We start from the raw sequence: 19,861 nt of genomic DNA, 5'->3' as shown, positions 1-19,861 counted from the left end.
CTAGTCATTAAATCCACCTAAATAAGCAACCTCCACCGAAGGAAAAGTCTAGAATATAATAATAATAAAAAGAGCAATTGCTACCACTTACTGAGCACTTAGTACATACCTTCTCTTTAAATATCACAACAATTCTAACCAGGAAGCGGTGTTATTATCTTCATTGATGGGGAAACTCGGACTTGGGGGTTAAGCAAGGGTTAACGCAAGGTCACAGAGATCGTGACCAAGACTCAAAATCAGACCTGATTCCGGAGCCCCCACTTTTAACTGCTTTGCTGTCCAAAACGCTCATGAGAATGATCTCTCACTCAAGACTCCACGAACCTGAACACCCTGAAGGCCACAAACGCCCGATCTGCAGCCTCCTGTCTCCCACCACATCCAGTGTTTACGGTTCTTTCAACCCTGGAGAATATCTGCTCCAAATGTTCAGCCTCAGTGTGCCTGGAGTGAAATTCTCAACACCGCCCAGATGACGCTACGCTGGGTTTCAGACCAGGAGATTGCAGACGGACCCAGAGGAGGGAAGTCTGGTTCTATCAGTGGCTCCTTACACTACACACAGATGATCTGGGAGTTCACAGCAGTCCAGAGACAAGGGCTCTGGTCCCAACTCTGTCACTGCCTTACTCTGAGCCCCAGATAAACCATCTCCCCTCCTAGGCCTCAGTTTCCAATGCGTAAAATGAATGCGTTGGGTCAGAGCTCTGAAGAGCTGCCCAGGCCCAGTGTCCAATGCCTGCGACTCTCCTGCAACAGACTCGTTTTTATTTGCAACTATATGTTCGTTTTCCTGGTTCATGACTGGCTCCACCACCCCGTCTGTCACTTCCGGAAGGGAAGAGACCTCCTCTCTGTGCTCCCCGCTGGCGCACGGCAGGCACTCCGCACAGACGGAAGGAACAGAAAACCCGTCGGACTCGTTCCAGACTGGAGGCGGGCTTGGGCACAGAGAGGGGCAGATGTTCCTACCTTGTTCCTCTGCTCCAGACGCTCGCCACTCAGCAGATTATTCTTGTCATCCTCTCCAATTCTGCTTGAGTCCTCGTCCTCCTTGCTAGCCAGAAGCTACATGGAGCATGGAATGGTGTGAAAATGCAACCCAAAAATGAGTGCAGCATGAATATGTATGAATAAGTCGGTGATGTCTTTTTTAAAAGATGCAGAACAAAAAACAAACCAAAAAAAGAGGCAGAGACAAATGCCAAAGCCAAGAAATAAAAATTAGCCGAAGTCAGAGCTGCTAGTTCTGGCAAATCACACACAGCTGCCTGGGATCATGCATAATTTAAGGACAAATTCCCCAAGAAATAAGGAAAGCCATTTCCCCCTGCCCTCGCATGGCCTTCCTGAGCTGCTGGAAATTGACTGTGCTGTCCGCTGTGCTGCTCCCATCCCTGCCATTGCTGAATTCACTTTCAGATTATATAAAAGTAACAAGATTTTGGAAAACAGCTATTGATGGAATTGAAACCATCAAATAGCGAGAAAGCAGTAAATGAAATTTACGGTGTGTCCAATTTATGCATCCCTTCTATTTAGCCCAGGGGATAAACCTCTTTTTGTACTGTCACACATCTGAGACGGGCAGTCTCAGCCACACTGCCATTTTGCTGACAAAAAAGTCCTCATCGCTAATGAGTAGAGTATCCAGCTTCCCTGACAATAACTTTATGCTTTTGAAAATGAAAGAGAGTTATTTCTAAAGACTGCGTAAATCCCTAATGCTCTGAAGAAGTGTAAACCCCAAAGCTTCTGCAGTTTGCGTTCTACAGAACAGACAATTCAGTGTTCTCAACAGGGCCAGATCTCAGCTCTCTGGAAGAGGGAAAATTCTAGGCACGAGACACCCGGATTAACCAAATAAAAAGTGAGAGGGAAGGTAGCCAACGCTGTTTCAAAAACTGTACCAAACCGCATCTCACCAATGAAGTAGTGACCACTGCACCACAGCATTAAAACATGAGCTGAGTCCCAGCCGCCTGCTGGGCATGTTGTACATACGACGTATCTAAGGTTCTATCTCCATACCGTGATTTCATGAATTCCCACATTTAGTCAATCACCCCATAATTTTCCCAGCCCAAGTTAAACTTTTCTGATCTTCCTTCTAAAAGAAACCCTTTTTTGGAAGAAGAAAAACAAAACAAAGCAAACTGACTTCACAAAGTCTTTTACAGAAAACTTCCCAGGATCAGAATACATTCAACCCAACCATCCTAATCAGGATCAAAGAGGACTGATGAGTCTACAAATCTTACTACACTATCAAGCATTCAATACGCTAAACATGTGTAAGTGTATTTCCTAAGGCATAAAAGTTTCTGAATACGGATGAGGAACTTCTCTCCCTCTGTTGGTTTCTTCCCTCATTATTAAAACATGCTCAAGTTACCAACTAGGACAATCAAATTTGTCAGTGGGAGTATAAAATGTTAAACTACTTTAGAAGAAGTCCTGGCAATTTCTTATAAAGCTAATAACCCTATGACCCAGGAATTCCCCTCCTAGGTATTCATCAAGAGAAATGAAAACATATGTCCACATAAAGATTTGTATATAGGGCTCCCCTGGCGCAGTGGTTGAGAGTCCGCCTGCCGATGCAGAGGACATGGGTTCGTGCCCCGGTCTGGGAAGATCCCACATGCTGTGGAGTGGCTGGGCCCGTGAGCCATGGCCGCTGAGCCTGCGCGTCCGGAGCCTGTGCTCCGCAATGGGAGAGGCCACAACAGTGAGAGGCCCGCATACCGCAAAAAAAAAAAAAAAAAAAGATTTGTATATGAATGTTCACATCAGCTTTTATCATAATAACCAAAACCTGAAACAATCCAAATGTACATCAATAGCAGAACGAACAAAGAAATTAGAATATATGTATACAATGGAATACTACTTAGCAATAAAAAGGAACAAATTATTCATTCACGTAACAGCATGGATGAATCTCAAAAACACGCTGAGTGAAGGCAGCTTCACACAGAAGAGAAGATGCTTTATGATTCCGTTTCTATGAAAGTCTAGTACAGGCAAAACTAATGGTGGAAGAAAATGAGAAGAGCGGCTGGAGCGGGGGCGAGTGGGAATCGACTAGAAGGGACACGAGGGATCGTGATAGAAGTTTGGGTTACACAGGTACATACATTTGTAAAACTTAGCAAACAAAGACTTACGAATTCTGTATTTCATCGTGTGTAAATTTAAACTTAAAAGAAAAAATAACTATAAACATATTGAAGGAAAAGATATACATGTTGAAGTATTTAGGGGGAAGCGTATTGATGTTTCTGATTTATACTGAAATTTATCAAAAAGATATGATGGCTGGTGGGAACGGTTAATAGTAGAATCTAAGGGGTGAGTATATGGGTGTCCACCATGAAGTTCTTTTCACTTTGCTAGAATTTCTTCATAATAAAATGCTGGGGGAAAGCCGCTCTCATTTGAAAAAGAGCAAAATAACTACGTTTTTCCTTCCTGGTTCATCAGCAGCTCTGGTCACTGAGTGCTGCCTGCCTCTCTCCAAGCTTCTCGAAAGAACTCTCCATCCTCACCTTCTGCAGCGTGGCTTTTGCTGCCAACGCCCTCCAGAAACTGCTCATGAAAGCTCCCCAAGACCTTCTAATGCAGGAGATGGAACCAACCCTCCTGGGATTAGGGAAGAGGCAGCAAGGCGCTCCTCCCCAACCCTGTGGATCAGAGAAGGGTCTCCCTGAAGTTTAGCCGAGCAGAGTACTGTGAACCCGTGTCATTCCAGTTGGAGCAGCAAAAGCATCCGAGTGATCCTTCATTTCCGGAACCACAACCACACCGTGATTCAACTTACTGAAATAAACATTCTCTTCCATTTCTCTTTACCTCTGCAGACGTGATTAAAATTAAAAGCCAGTTTCCAGCAATGATCAAGAAATTCAATGCTGTGGACACAGAGAAATGTCCCGCATGCCATATGTGACTTATCAGTTTTCAAAGGCAAGATCCCAGAGAGACTGATGCGTCACTGCAGGTGGGCTCTGTTTCGGGCCCACCACCACCTGGAGAAGTGCCCCACACCTCCAAGCGCCCACCGGCGCCGCCTTCATTTCCCCACCCTCACCGCTCCTCCATCCACCACCGCGTGGCCTCGGTCCCCCTCACTCTGCTGAAACTGCCCAGGTCACGAATGATTTCCCAGCCGTTTTTCTCTTGTTTTCTCAGAGTACGTGACACTATAAGCACGCCCTCCCTAAGCATCGCTCCCTAACAACTTCACTGGCCTGGTTCTCCCCCTGCCTCTTGAGCTATTCTTTCTTGACCTTTGCAGGCCCCCTGCTTCCTCCAGGAGGAAATTCCCTTGACCTCACAAGAGGAGGCCGGGCCCGTCTCCACGCCCGCGTGCACTCCTCCAGGCCCTCGCCAACCTCCGCTTATCTGCGTCACGGACTCCATGGGGCAGGGACCATGTCTGTGTTCCGCTTTAACACCAGGGCCTGGTGCTCAAGACAACACTGCTAAAAGGACAAACAAATGAATCAAGACTTTTTTCAAAATGACAGCTGGAACCAACAGGTTTTCGGGATTACCCCGGTCCTGCTACTCCAAGTGTAGTCTTTGGAGCAACGGAAGCTTGTGAGAAATGCAGACTCCCGGGCCCCGTGCCAGGCTCACTGAGCCAGAACCTTCACGTTAACAAGGTCCCCAGGAAATTCACACGCACGGTAAACTTTAGAAGCACTGCCCTATGGTGTTGCTAAAACAACACTGAACAGACTCAGAAAAGGGTTTAGTTCCAACTCTGCCACTAATTTACTAAAAAAGTAAAATTAAAATAGCTGTGTTTTACATATTGAGTGCCTACTACATGCCAGGCACGGTGCCAAGGGCTTTATAAATCGGGTACAACTCATAATAACTTATGAAGTCAAAATGTTAGAAACTTCCTCCTTTCAATGAAATTCAATCTGCTTCTGACAAACCAAATTTCATTCTGTTGATAATAACAGATGTTAACAAGCACCTTCTACTTCTGAGTACCACTTCTGTCCTCTGAGTCACATGAGGTCTATTTCTTTTTTTTTTTTTTGCGGTACGCGGGCCTCACTGCTGTGGCCTCTCCCGTTGCGGAGCACAGGTTCTGCGGCCATGGCTCACGGGCCCAGCCGCTCTGCGGCATGTGGGATCTTCCCGGACCGGGGCACGAACCCATGTCCCCTGCATCGGCAGGCGGACTCTCAACCACTGTGCTACCAGGGAAGCCCAAGGTCTATTTCTTATTCAAAAGGACAGCCCTACATATATCTGAGTTCAATTAATTATGCCCCTTAATCCATGTTTCCTCTCCATGCCAAAAAAAAAAAAAAAAAAAAAAAAAGCAGTTTTCTAACCATCCCCTAAAAATGACAACATAAGTAAATAATGACAGCGACTAACCGCTTCTGAGCGCTCGCCCACGAATCCCACCCCCCAGGGGTGACAACGGCACGTCACACAGCTCATGGCTTACGATGCTCACCGCCCCCCCGCTGCCACTGCAGTCCGCTCAAATCACTCCTGAACGGCATTTCTCAACCACACCGTTCTGTAATACATAAACTATAACCAGTAAATAAATACAAGGAAATAGGGGCAACCTCATTACAGATTTTTTCTTTTTTTTCTTGATGTACTTTAAAATAAAAGGATGCCTCTTCTTGGCCTTTTGTTGGTTTGGCTGGTTTTTCAGTGACCTGCCCGCATGCAGGGAATAAGCGCTGTGTGCCCAGCAGGAGGGAATCCAGCCCAGGGCCACCGTTTTGAAGACACAGCTGCCAAAATGAATCAAGGGCTTCCTACTCTTTATAGCCTTTGTCGAATTAAAAGTTGCGGAGGCAGGGGTGTGTAATACGAAAATAAATCACGTGCCTATTTTATATACATATCTATCTGTGTCTGGACCTTTGACCTAGTCATTACTCATCTGGGAACACAGTCTAAGGAAAAAAAGCCTAAACCCTGAAAATGATTTGTGTCCAAAGACATTCATCAGGTGCATCACCGGAAATATCTACATGTCCGACAACAGTGGCGCAGCTAGCACTCTAAGATGGCATAAGAGGTTATAACACAGCAGCCACTGGAAAGAAACAGGAAACAGGACTGTGTATGTACTGTGGGTGGGCACGCACACGTTCGAATACACACATAGAGAAGGAAAGATTCCAGGATGTTAATTAACTGTGTTTTAATGTGACAGGATTAGGGGTCATTTCTTTATTTTCCAAGTTTTAGGCAATGCTGTGGGTTAATTAAATATTGGAGGAAAAACTACTGAATTTTTTAAATTGTCTGTTTTTTTCCTTTTCTGATTTGTAGGCTCCCAGAGCACTGGAGCAGTGCCAGCCCCTACTCCACAAGCCCTGCTGCCCAGAAAAGGCTGTGGACCACGGAGGCATTTCCCGTTTGTCTCTGCCTCGTTGCTCAACCAAGGAGAGCCACACACACTCCCAGGGAACAGCAGCCTCTCCTTGCTGCCATCCCACCCTCACCCCTAACAGCCTCTCCTCCCTCAGCTCAAGATTATCGTGGGAGCACCATCCTGCCCGTGCGGATCTCCCCATCGCCTGCCGGGGAAGACGGGGCCTGTGCTGCGAAGGACACGACTATTCATAGGGAACATCAAGTTGATGTGCAACCTGACAGATGACTCCAATCTGAATCGGCTGCTATTAAGATCTCAGAGTGGCAAGAGGAAAATCCCTCTGTTCTCCAAAGGACATAATAGGACATTTAACAGATTTCTTTCAAAGGGCAAATGAACAAACACTCGCCGTCCGACACTCAAATGAAGCAGGTGACGAATGGGCTGCTTATTAAAAATGCCACAAAAAAAAAAATGCCACATTGGGAAAAACAAACCAAGAGACTTGTTTCTCCCTAAATGGGCTGCAGATATTCCTGCTTTTCAAAATTATCTGGAGCCCTGGAGACTAAGCTCAATAACATTCCCTCTCTCCAAGGGAGCAGATGGCCAGAGCTCCGCATAAACACCTTTGAGCGTTTCCCACCTTGAACGTGGGAGGAGACAGCTGAAGACTGACAAATCCTTCCCCAGAAATGGTGTGGCAATGAGACCTCCATTTACCTGGCACGCCAGGCTGAGTTCAAGACAACCCCAACCAGGAAGGTTCTGGGGGATCCAAGTACAAAAGGCCCTAGTGCATTTCATGATGAGAACAGTTCCAGTCTTCTGAAACTAAGTAGCATAACACAGGCATGGAGCAAGGCGCTTCCTGGGGGAGCGTCAGGCCAGGTAGGGACTAGAGGGAGGAAGTGGCAAGCTTCTCCTCGCTGTCACAACATCAGGGCCCTCTACTGTGCGGTCGGGTTGAGAACAGAGAAAATCGGAGCCAACACACCACAAAGGTGAGCAGAGAGCCAGAGTCACAGGGTGAAGGGGCTCCCGCCGCTTTCCCTGGGGTGGGCTAACGGAATGGGCCCACACCCTCAGTGAGTACAAAAGCCCAGGAACCACACGCGCTTTAGTGCAGACACCAGATCTAACCTTCCGTGGCCCTCCCAGACTTTCAAATGCCACCAGTGGAAAACTCCCATAGTCAGGAAGCTGAATTTGTGGGCTCACGGGACGCCGACTCTGTACTCCCTGTCGGGTCGTCGGTACACGGCAGAGTGCAGGGGATCCTGGGTACGCGTGGGAATAAACTGCACACATCTGGTCAAATCCAGAAGCCAGATGCCGTGGGAGTGACAAGACGCATTTAGAGGATTAATACAAAAAGTAAATGAAAAGTGTGTTTTCTCGTGTGTTTCTCCACGGTAAGGGGTTCATTAAGGCTGCAGCTACACCACCCAAGCTACGTGGGTGACGTGGCAACTCTCCAGGCCCCTGAGACCAGACCAATCATCCAGATGTACCATCTACGCCCAGATCCCAGGGCCGGACTGGAGTCCAAAGCATCACAGCACATCGAGTGTGTCCACGCGGATACGACCCAAACCTGCGGGACGCTCCGACAGACCTGCTGACCTGAGAGGGCCCTCAAGCCCCGTCTACGGCAGAGGGAGTTCCAACAGAGACCTCCCAGAAGAGATGCAGCCTGGAGACGTGTGGGGGGGGTGTCACTCTCTGTGTAATTAGCACGCGAGGACGAGAATATCCTTTCTTACCTCCATTTGATCTGCCGACTCAGGCCTGTCCTCTCCCGGGAAGCCCATGCAGGAGAGATCAAAAATAGTTTTCTTCAGGTGCCGGTTGTCTGCGTACAGCTCCTTCACCAGCTGGATAAGGTCACCGACCTGGGAGATAAGGGCAGGAGAGGACTGACTACCCACGGGTACACTGCTGCCTCCCGGGGCCACGGCTACGGAGAAGACGTCCTGCATCACAGTCACGGAGAGTCAGGTGGCCTGACTCCAGGCTTCAGGCTACCCTGGGTACAGTGAGAAAAACACCAGCATTTCTGTATTCTAACCCCAGCGCCAGACTTCAAGGCAAAGAGATCCTGGGCAAGCTGCCTGGTCTAAGTCTCCATTTCTACATCTGTGGAATGGGTTCCCGTGAGCATTGAACGTGATCACGGTCACAGCACACTACAGCCCTCGGCACGGTCTAAGTACTCTGTCCGTGACGCAGATATGGCCTCTGCCTTGTACTTGAGACCCTCTGGAGGAAAACCCCCCGAGACTGAAACTTCCGAGGCTTGCCAGAGGCTTATTTTACAGCATCCACCTTCCTCTTTCTATGCCTCTCTAGCACCGTCCATAATAACAACAGTCCTCAGTCATAAAGCAATTCACGGCTGCTAAACTACTCCCACAAGCTTTAGTCAGTCGCTCCTTACAAAAATCCCGAGGAGGCGGAGAGCAGTATGACTGTCCCCGTTTTACAACAAGAAGCCCGAGACACAAAGAAGTTCACTGCCCAAGGTCCCAGAGTTGGGGTGCCTGGAGAATTAAGTGACATACAACAACAGCCAAAGTGCCCGGTCGTGTGGGCAGGGGCAGCTGCCCGCACAGAGGCAGAACCGGGCCTGGACTCCCGGTCCAGGGCTCCTCCTTAAGGCAAAGGCCTTGCGAGGCCAGGTACATAAGCATCTGAGCAGACACTGCCTTCATTCCCTGCAAACTTCAAATCACAACGGCTAGTGATTTTCCAAACCCTTCTGAAGGGGGTAATCATTAGCCCCTCAAAGAAAGTGGGAAATCCCACCCTGACCACACACAGCAGGTGTCCACTGCACCAAAACATGAACACAACTCGGACCCAACCTCAAGGAGGTTATATCATAGAGGGAAGAAGAAAACATTCTGATTCTACAAACATTCACTAAGTGCCAACAAAGGGAACTAGCTCCTGCCCTTAACACAACCACAGTAGGTACGCGCAGTGGCTATTACCATGTCTATTTTCATCTTCGAAACACTAAAAGATGCCTCAATGCTTCTTGCTCCACTCCTCCCAAAACACCAACATGTTTATAGTTCTCCTTCTTATCTCTTCTGCATCTTGCATCTGCTGTTTTTCCTCTCTCTCTCTGCTGAAAAAGCCTTCCAACTATATAAACTCCTATTCAACCTCCAAAACCACTTCAGGTCTCACTTCTATTGAGAAGTTTCCTGTGATCCAGTGAGTACCTCCCAACCCCCGACAGCTAACCTCTCCTTCTCGGCTACCCCTAAACCTCGCACCTCTGCCTATTACAGCCACCCTTGCACTCCACATTGCCACTGCTCCTTCACATGACTGTCTACTCCACCGGCATGTGAGTTATTCCCAGACAGAAACTCAACCTGTCATACATAGATGGTAATTTTATAATAAATCACAGTGTCCTCTGGGCTCACACTTCCTGTTCTTATCAGTGGCTCTTAGAACCTTGAAATACAAAGCCACTCTAACCACACCAATGATCAACAGATTGAAAACCTTTCCAGTTTTAGAAAAGATTTACCGATCAACCTTGAACCTTTATTCTTTCAAAAAGCATCAATTACCTCCCACTATGTGTGCCAGGCACTGGGAAATCAGAAATAAATAAGATACACTCACTCGCTTTAAGATGTTCACAGCCTAGTGGAGATACAGAAGAATACCCAGATAATTATAGATCAGTATGAGAAGGACATCAGTGCAGTCAGGTACAAGAAGAGAGGAGAATGACCCGAGGGAAAGGTGGCTAATTCTAGGGGGGATAGAGAGCATTTCCCAGGGGAGACGGAGCCTGGGTGGGGTCCTCAAGCCTCAGAAGGCGTGCATCAGACACGGGGTAGGGACTCCAGGGAACGTACATCAAGGGGAAAAAAGATAGGCAGGGAGAGAGGGAAGAGAGGCGGGGAGAAGGGCTTTCAGAATCTTACACCTCTGATCAGGAACCCAAGAGACAACAAATAACCAACAAAGCACTGAAAGTTAATAGGTCAATACCTTTTCCTTAAGCTCTTCTTGAGAAAAATGTTCCACTTGAAACCGATTGTGCTCTTCAAGGCAAATACTCAGATAAGATGTTTGATCACTATAAAATGAAAATGGTTCTTCTGCACCAAAAGAAAAAAAAAAGTGGGGAGGAGGAGAAAAAGAACATCAGAAGTAGATCCTTCCCAGACAATTCCCCGTGCAATCCATCTAAGGCACTTTGAATTGGGTAGCGGGGGAAAGGGAGATAAGCACACACAGGGAGTTTAATGCACCACCTTTGGAGCAAAAGTAATTTTCTTCTTTCTCTACAGGCTGGTATCTCAATGTATGGTTTCATCGTGGGCTGTAGGCTTTCACTGTGGCCAACTCTGAATTATAATTTGCATATCCAGTGCTGTACCTGGAGTCCATTCTGAGTGGCACAAGCAAATAGTGATTTTCAATTTAAATGAGGGAGTGATTCTGTTTAAGTGAAAATACAGGAAAATTAGATGTGAGCCTCAAGGGTAGAACTCAAAAGCGCCTGATGTGTTTTTTACCGGCCCCAGAGCCCGCCATGGGAGCGAGCACACCGAGTACAGAAACCGCCTATGAGATCTATGATGAGAGACTCTCGGGTCACCCACGGAAGGGTCGGCCTTCTCTGCACCAAAGGTCACCCTCTCACAGGGAGCAAAGGTGCAGAGAAGGGTCACGCTGTTCACTGAGTGGAGCATATCCACAAGCATGATCTCACTCAACACATGTGGGTAAGAGCTGATACGCCTCGTATAGAGGAAAGAGCTAGACTTCGAAGGAAGATGTCCTGCCTCCAATCTGGGTAAATCAACCCCCACTGCCACCTCGGTTTCTTTACCTGTGATGTGACGTCAATGTCTACTCGATCCAGTGGGACAACGGTCAGGATCAGAGGTGAGGAGTTAAGCGCCTGCCGCTGTGCCTGGTACACAGCGGGCGCTCAGGAAATGTCAAACCTACCACTGCTATTACTGATTGTAAGCAGGAATTACAATCAGTAATGAGGAAGAGAAAGGAAAGGAAGGCTAGAGATAAGGAAAGGAAAACGCCAACCCAGACACCACGGGGCTCAGGTTCTAGCAAAGGAGGGAGCCAGATACAGCTGTCATGAGCACAGCAGTGCCCGTACCACAGGACCCTCCCTAGCTGAATCCACGTGCGGTCATGACAGTGTGAAAAGCGATGCTTCAGCAGGAAACAGAGGTTTCACCCGCACGTGCCTGTGCAGTGGGGCTCTCTGCAGTGGGCGCTGTGGTAGGCAGAGCCCAGATGTTTAGGGTGATGACCACAGAAAGGAAATGGCAAGGCCCCAAGGTTATCTGGAGTTAGAAGAGTCAAACAATGCAGAACACAGCAGAGGCAGCGAGGAAGCAGTCCTGCAGCAGGCCCTCTGCGGAATTAACACTACCTGCTGGGCCCTTTGACTCCACAAGCCGAAGCCAGACAGGTACAGACCAGGAGAGCAACAGTAACACCATCACTGCAAAAAAGCCTTCCCAGACAAAATCCCCGGGGTGCCTCGCCTCCTACCGCAGCCTTAGGACTCTCTTAAAGTTCAGCCAAGGCCCTCCAGGTGGGAAAACCAAAGGGAAATACATACAAGAGAGCACGTACCTTCTCGCCGCCGGATTTCACTGATCTGCTCCTCCAGGGCCTTCTGCAGGTTCTGATAGGAGAGCACATCGCGCTCCAGCCGCTTCCGCAGGGCAAAGATGCTGTTCAACTCAGCTTGCAGGTTGCTGACACTTGGTAAAACAAGACACCGGAATTTTAAAACAGACCTACTTGTGCTTCAAGATGCAAAGCCCAGCAAGCCTTCCTTTGATTTTTATGCCATTTGTGGGGTTTTTTCTGGTTATAAAAGTAAATACATGTTTATAGAACATTTATAATAGAAACGTATTAAAAAAAAAAAGCAAAAGTTACCATAACCCGACTACCAAAAAACACATGGCAGACTATTTCCTCCCAATCTTTTTCCCTGAGTATTTCTATAAGGTTGAAATCATTCTGGACATATAATACTAAGTTGTGCATTTCTCATTTAAATATTTCCCTACATTTTCAGAAATAATTTGCAAATGTCATTTTTAATGACTATATAACATTAAATCGGGTGAATGTCCAACCATTTAACTCATCCCCTATTAGTGGACATTTGGGTCATTTCCAAGTTTTTGCTACAGATGTAGCTAGGTGGAAGTAATTTAATTCCCCAGAATGTTTCTCTGGAATAACGCCTCGCATGGGCTTGGGTATGGAAGGAAGGCTCTCCACAGAAGAGAAGGCGACAAGGAGAACGTCGGCCATGTCACCCCTAAAAGAGGTGGCACTGGAGGTAAAGGTGAGGGGCAGCAGGGACAAGAAAAAAGAAAAGGAGAAGACTGAGAGTCAATAATAGGAGGAAGAGAAGGCCCAATTTAGGGGTCAAAAGAAGTCTACAGTAATGGGTTGGCCACTCACAAATGCAGAGTAGAATGGATTTTTATTGGAGGGGTGGTGATGTCAAGTATCACGTCTGGGTCAGTGTAATATGGTACTGACCTGCACAGAGAGCCTGCAAGAAGCCAGCAACCCAGAACTCAGAGGAGGCCATGAAGAAGCACACCTCCCAGAATCTGCACTGACGGGGGGAGGACTGTCCCACAGACCTGCCTCCAATGATGCAAATGTTCTGTATCGGCGCTGCTGAATATGGTACCCAGTAGCTGAACGTGCCCACTGAACATCTGAAATGTGGCTACATGCTGAGGAACTGAATGCTTAATTTTTTAATTTATATGTATGCAGTCACATGGCTAGTGCCTACTGAACTAGGCAGTGCAGTTCCTCACGCAGGGCTCCGGACTCCTACCGATGTGCACGTGGCAGGGGTCTGAACCGGTTCTCTCAGAGGAACAGAGGCTCCAGCAGACACCTGAGTAATGTAAATATTATTTCAATGAAAATCTCTGCACCTAAAGCCTTGTTTCATACTCAGGGTTAGCTTCTTAAGAATTGCCAGCAGTGCAATTACTGGGTCAAAGTATGTGAACATTTTTTGAGACTACGAAAACGCCTTAACATATCAGAAAGCCTTTTTTAAATACCAAGAAATACGTCACTCTGTCCAGCGTCTGACCTATTTTTCCCTGAAAGGGTCCATCAACACTTTGAAACTGCTGGAAGAAGTGTATGAAAATGTGGATTTGTTTTAGGGAGAGGGTCCATGAGCTTTCATCAGACTGTTCGAGAGGGGTCCACAGCCCCCAAATGGTTAGGAGCCGTCGCTCTAAAATATGTGCGCCACAGACTCAAGCCCCACTTATCCTCCAGCAATTCCTTCCAGCTCCGTCCATCGAACCGCACACATAAATCAACATCTATTGGAAGGAAAATAAACCATTATGTCTAATCTTCTATGCTTGCTGCTTTGAAGATGGTTCACTGTGAAGCAGCCTCCTTGCAAGGGAAGGGGCCCTCCCAGCAGCCTGTACCTAGCTCCATTTCAAGACAATCATAATGATCAATTTGTAAGGCTGATGGAAACCTTACAGAGGTGTCACAGCACAGCACTCGCTTGGATGCGGTTAGGCCGCAGACACGTTTAACCAGTGGGGGAAGAAAGGAGATTGTTTTAGCGAAGCTCCTCCAATGAGGGCTAAGGAAAGCGACGGCTTCACTCCCTCTTCCATCTTCTGACAGGGTGAAAAGTACACAGCTGCTGCTCCTGCGTCTGTCATTTCTGTTTCCCCAACTCCACGATCTCTGCAAGGTGTGAGGAGTCGGTGGAACAAAAGGAGCTTCACTCAGAAAGAAAGGACAGCCCTGAGCCTTCCTCCTTCTGGAGTGGAGTGGGGGAGGAGCCGGAGGACGCACGCCCCCATAGTGCCACCACTCACGAGCTCCATGACCTTGGCGGTCAGCTAAACTGCCTGAGTCCTGCCAGCCTCATCCGTAAAGTGGGGACAGTGCCTTTCCTTCAAGAGTGTTTTGAGGATTAAATGAGATGTTATAACGGAAAGAGCTTAGCACAGTGCCTGACACACACGAGGTGCTCGACAAACATCACCTCCTTCCTTCCACGTATTCTAATGACTCCCATACAGCAGACATTTATATGCCAAGCTTTCTGCTACTCCTGAGTTACAGGCGTGATTTTCATCTGGAGATGACTTAAACCCCCCAGGGCACATGTGGCAATCCTGGAGACACTGTTGGTTGTCACAACTGGGGCAGGGAGGGTGCTACTGCCATGTAGTGGCAAAAGCCAGAGATGTCGCTAAACATCCTACAATGCACAAGACGGCCCCTCAAAAAAAGGACAAAAAGTTATCTAGCCCCGAATCCCAACACTGCTGAGGTTGAGAAAACCTGAGTTATAGGCAAAGTATAAACTGTCCTTGTCCTCCAGATGAGAGCTGTCTCAGTAAGGGCCTGGGCTCAGGAGCCATGGAGATTTGAGCTCTGAGAATCCCTAAGTGTAGGAGCTTGGGAAATACCCTCAACATCTCCTTAACATCTCCAAGAGCAGATTTCCACTTCTGTGATATGGGGCTGAAGTGTCGGGAAAGGACCAGGCACACAGCTGCCCTTGGTCAGTTCCTCCCTCCCGCTCCCCCTTTCCAACTTTAGTTACAAGTACGTCACACGTCTCCAGAGTCATCCAGCTTTCACTGCCAGTTTCCAGAGAGTGAGCAATGCTGGAGTTACCCCAGGGGGCTCCACCGGCCTTAGCCCACAATTCTGCCCGCTCGCTAGGGCAAGGTCTGAAGGCTCAAAACCCCCTGCAAGCTGAGTTTATGCACAGTGGCACACTGAGGCCTATGGAGGCTTTTCACGTTGCTGTTAGTCTTAATAAACGTTACCATTTGTTGAGTGCTTACTATCTGCCAGGCAGAATTAGGACTTTACACATTATCATCTCGTTTCAAACAACCCTGGAAGGTAGGTAGGGAGGTAGGTAAACAGGTAGGTCTATAGGCAGGCCAATCTCAATTGCACAAATACATATCCTGAGGCTCAGGGTGAAAAGTGACCTACCCAAGAGCTCAGAGCTGCTGAATGTATTTTGACTCTGAAGGTGAACAGGAAACCTTTTAAGCATCTCTGTTAGTCACAGCCCTGACCCACCTTGGTCCCATGCACCTTGTTATTCACTAAGGAAGAGCCTATGAAACTCAGAGCCGCCATCAGTGACGCTGAGGAAGCCTGACAGCGGCCACATCCACCCCAGGGCCTCTCGGTGCCCAGAGTCAGAACTGGCTCCCGTCGGAATAGCCACACAATTAAACCCACTGTGCCCATTCCCCCTCTGAGGTTCCCGGCGCTACTCAACCCCTCCCCCAAGTGAAAATGATGAGCAGCTGAGGCTTCTCGAAAAAGCTCACTTTCAGAGAATTTCATCAGCATGTTTTCATTTTCCTTAAACTCGCTTCAGATTAAAAATCCTGAAAACTCATAACTTAGAAGAATTGGGAGGGGGTTCATCCGGGAACACTTCCCAAGTGCCTACTCCATACCAGCCCCCGTAACAGGCACTGGGAAATGCAGACAGCAAGACAGAACCCCTGCCCTGGGGGTGCTCACCTTCTAGGCCCAGACGCAGGCCACAGCAGCCAAGTAACAAAGGGAGGTGAGGGCAGCTGTGAGGGCAGAGGAACAGAGCGGGCCTCCTGACAAGGGGAACCCCTGAGGCAAATCCTCAAGGATGAGGGGGACGCAGAGCAGGGTGCAGATAGCTGCTGAAAGCAGAGACAGGAGACACCCCGCCCCGGAACAGTGAGGACCCCATTAGGGCTGGAGTGAAGGGCAGAAGAGAGGCAGCAGTGAGGGCTGGGTTTTCTTCACTTTTTATCATGGAAAATTTTAGACATTAGCACATGAAGACAAGTCAGTATAATGAGCCCCCCACACACACACACCTGCCCACACCCCTGTCCCAACAACCAAGGAGCCGTGGCCATTCTCGTTCCATCGGTGTCCCCGCCTGCTCCCTGCGCTGCTGTGCAGTGTGGAAATGAACCCCAGACATCATATCTTTCCACCCGTAACCATCCCAGTGTGCAGAGAGGTGACTCCTCCATGGGAGAAATCACTGAGGCCAACCCAGTGCTGGGCCAAGAGAGGCCCAGATGTGTCACTTGCCCGTGGACACAGGCAGGGCAGTGGCAAGACCACTAGCCTATAATCAGCTCTCCTCCCCACATCTCATTGCACCAAATCACCTCGGCAATTCTGTGAAGACACCAGTCACTCCGAGTCACTTATGGAAAGTAGGGATAATGATATTACTTACCTCACAGAACAGCAGTGAGGATTATAAGAGATAATACACGTGGAGGCGCTTTCTAAATCTATAATAAAGTATTATAAAAACCTGAGTAATTAGTATTAATGATATTTTTATCCTACATTTGCTGCCAAAAAAATCAGACAATTCCTGCTAGGAAATAGGTATATCTGATTTAAATAAGGCAATCACCATCCAAGCACTTTAAGCTTCCTAAGCAAAGTGGGAAGGCTTCACTGCCTCAGAAACTACCAGCATTTATTCAGAATATGTGTGTTACGCATGCGCGTGATGTCCAAACAGAAACCCTTACCTGTCGGAGTCCTGCAGAGATTTCACCAGATGTGTATAGATGTCCTGCTCTTTCTTTAAGACCTGAATCAGCTCTTCATAGCCTAATTGTTGTTTTTCCTGAAAACGACAATGGGCATCTGTCATTAAGAGAAGAATTTTGAAAGCGCACATCCTTACATTATGCAAACACATGTGGATAGTTCTGGTTTATAAATCCAAACAAAGGTGAACCCCTGTGCCTGGCTCCGGATCAGGCTGCAGTCAGAGGGCACCACCTGCAGGGGGAGTGGGGAATGACCGCACATCACTCACGGAGGAAGAAAGCCGAGCGCTGTGCTCCCGACAATACCCAACTGCCCTTCGTGAAACTTCCTCTGCCCTCCCCCCCGCCCCAACCCAGCTCAGAGCTGCTGGTCATTGTTTTCACAAAACTACAAAGAATGCCCTTCCACGCTTGTTCTTGCTACAAAGAAAAGAAATTCATCAACCAAAACCTGACAAGTTTTAGGGACAAGGGACTTACATTAAAATAGTAGGGGTCAGGTGAGCCACGCTTTCAAGGCACCATGAACAGACTGATGATAAAGAGATCTGAGGGGGACTCTGCCACTTACTAGCTATGTGACCTCAGCTAACCAGCTTAACAAACCTCTGTGAGGTTCAGGCTCCTCATCGATGAAGTGAGGATGTAATTTTGTGAATTTCACAAATGTGAAAATTTTTTTAGAGTTCAAATTTCGGCTCTGTCACTTCCTGGTTCTGGGACCTCAGGAAGTTACTTACTAGAGCCACCTGTAAAATGCTGGACAACAGTCGCCACCACCTTATGGAGTTACAGAGCAGATACAAGTTCAATTGTGTGCTGGAAGGAATCAAGGATCCCAGGGGAAATGGCCAATTCCAGTACTGATGCAATGAAACTCAAAAGCAATCCACGTCTACAGCATTCTGTCACACCAGAAAATAAGGAAGTGTTTAAATAATGGAGCACTGTCAAAAGGATACAGGAGCCAGTTTGAAAAGGCCAAGCCTGGGACAATTGAGCATCAAAACAATGACAGTAACACATTATAACCCACTGAGTGAAACAGAAACTCACATCCACACGGACATGAGTAAATGAGTACATGGGAAGAAGAACGGGCTTTTCTTTACAGAACAGCTAATAAATGTAGAAGGAATAATGGAATTAGAAGAATCGCCATTTGCTAACCATCATGGTAAGAAACTATTCAGCGAAGAAACATAAAAGGAGGCTAAAACTAACGGGTGAAAGTTTGAAGAAGATCAGCGTATTTACATAGACTCAAAATACCTCCCCTCAACTACTTACTAATTACAAAGGAAAAAAGAGTAACTGCATAGTCGAGACACCACGCAGACACCACCTTCACAGAGTTAACCCAAGTCAGCATGGCCGGTAATGCTTAGGTAACAAAGCTAAGCCGTGTACTGTCGGACAGGACACACTGAGGACACAGCGCTGGTCCTGTGACACTCCTGCCAAGGATGCCTCACCTGAAGCCAGGCACCAAGAAACATCAGACAGACCCAACGAAAGGACACTCCACGACAGAACTGGCCTGGATGCTTCAAAAGTCTCAGGGCCGTGAAAGTCAAGAGACTAACGTCTACTAAATGCAACACAAGATCCTGAACTGGCTCCTTCCACTACAAAGGGCTTTACGGGACAGCTGGTGAGACACGAATGAGCCTGAGGGTTCGATGGTAGTCTGAGGGTCTCTGCTCAGTCCCTGGCTGTGACGGCTGTGCTGTGTCATACAGGAAAAGGTCCCTGCTGACACGAAGTACACACTCAAGTATTCAGAACTGACAGGGCCTCACACAGGCAACTTACTCTCAGATGGCTCAGGACAAGCAAAACCCTTTACTCTTGTAACTTGCCTATAAATCTGATATTATCTCAAAATAAGAAGAAAATGTTAAAATAAAGAAGTAAAGCGTGCAGGACACCTGGCACAGCGCCTGGCGCAGACCAGAAGCTCCTTAATGCTAGGGAGACACTGGGTCAGTGGAGAGAGAGGGGCTGCAAGCAGCCCTTGTGTCTCGTGGACTCAGCCTGTCGCCTAAAGTTCAGATAATGACCCAGGATAGGGCTTCCAACCCTAATGAAAACTCAAACATGAACGAGGGGAAAAAGGTACATCTTTATTGCCGCTAACCTCTAACTGAAATTGAGCGTTTCCTTCATTTAGGGGTTGAAGGAACACTGTTACTGCTACAAACCATAGTAGTACTCGGCGTGTTCCTGAGATTTTGTCATCAAAAGCAATAGTTACTCTGTATATGTTGCGAGTATCTCAAAGTATTTATTCTCATCACTACCCCAAAAGGGCAGGAGCCACTCTTCACCACTAGGTCTTGTTATTTAACACATTAATAAGGAAGCACCGTTTCTACAGCTGATTTGTTTTTATATTTTGATAACCAAATTTCAAAATAATTGGTTTCCTTTATAATCCTGTGCACATATTTTGTGCATTTAAATACTTTTCCAGGGAAGAGGTCCTTGGCTCCAGCACGCTACCCAAGGGATGCAGATGGCAAAAAGGTTAGCAGCCCCTGACCCAGGAGAACGCTGCTGGGCTTCTAGCCCTGAACGAAACGAGGCAAAGGCAGCACCTGCCAACTGAGGGTTTTAAATGCTAACCCACCAGCTTGGTCATGAGAAGCTGGCCACCCACACTGCTAGAAATGTCAGGCCCTTCTGTAGATCGTGCCACGTGACACTGGCACAAGGAGCTCCCACCTGCCTTCTGTACACAGTCACCAGTGTCGGCTCCCACCCGTACGCACCGCACGTAGACAGAGGGCCCCAGGGGAGCGCCTGGGAGGAACTCACCCGGGGATCAAGACGAAGAGGCTAC

The 19,861-nt window shown here is 47.8% G+C and overlaps 1 protein-coding gene across 3 annotated transcripts in view; it reads right to left on the bottom strand.

Moving 5' to 3' along the window:
* The window catches only part of CDK5RAP2 (CDK5 regulatory subunit associated protein 2), a 182,320-nt gene that overhangs the window by 70,428 nt on the left and 92,031 nt on the right, over positions 1-19,861 (bottom strand). For all 3 annotated transcript variants that reach the window (XM_060154500.1, XM_060154498.1, XM_060154499.1), the window contains 5 exons: positions 16,993-17,090; positions 12,023-12,153; positions 10,400-10,509; positions 8,143-8,271; positions 976-1,071 (listed from right to left, as the gene is read on the bottom strand). In XM_060154500.1, the coding sequence (XP_060010483.1) occupies positions 976-1,071; positions 8,143-8,271; positions 10,400-10,509; positions 12,023-12,153; positions 16,993-17,090 (564 nt within the window). The remainder of the gene's footprint in view (positions 1-975; positions 1,072-8,142; positions 8,272-10,399; positions 10,510-12,022; positions 12,154-16,992; positions 17,091-19,861) is intronic.

The sequence above is a fragment of the Lagenorhynchus albirostris genome, chromosome 7 (assembly GCF_949774975.1).
Source record: "Lagenorhynchus albirostris chromosome 7, mLagAlb1.1, whole genome shotgun sequence".
Lineage (NCBI taxonomy): Eukaryota > Metazoa > Chordata > Mammalia > Artiodactyla > Delphinidae > Lagenorhynchus > Lagenorhynchus albirostris.
The sequence above is the reverse complement of the archived record's forward strand: the minus strand, read 5'-3'. Positions and strand labels throughout refer to the sequence as shown.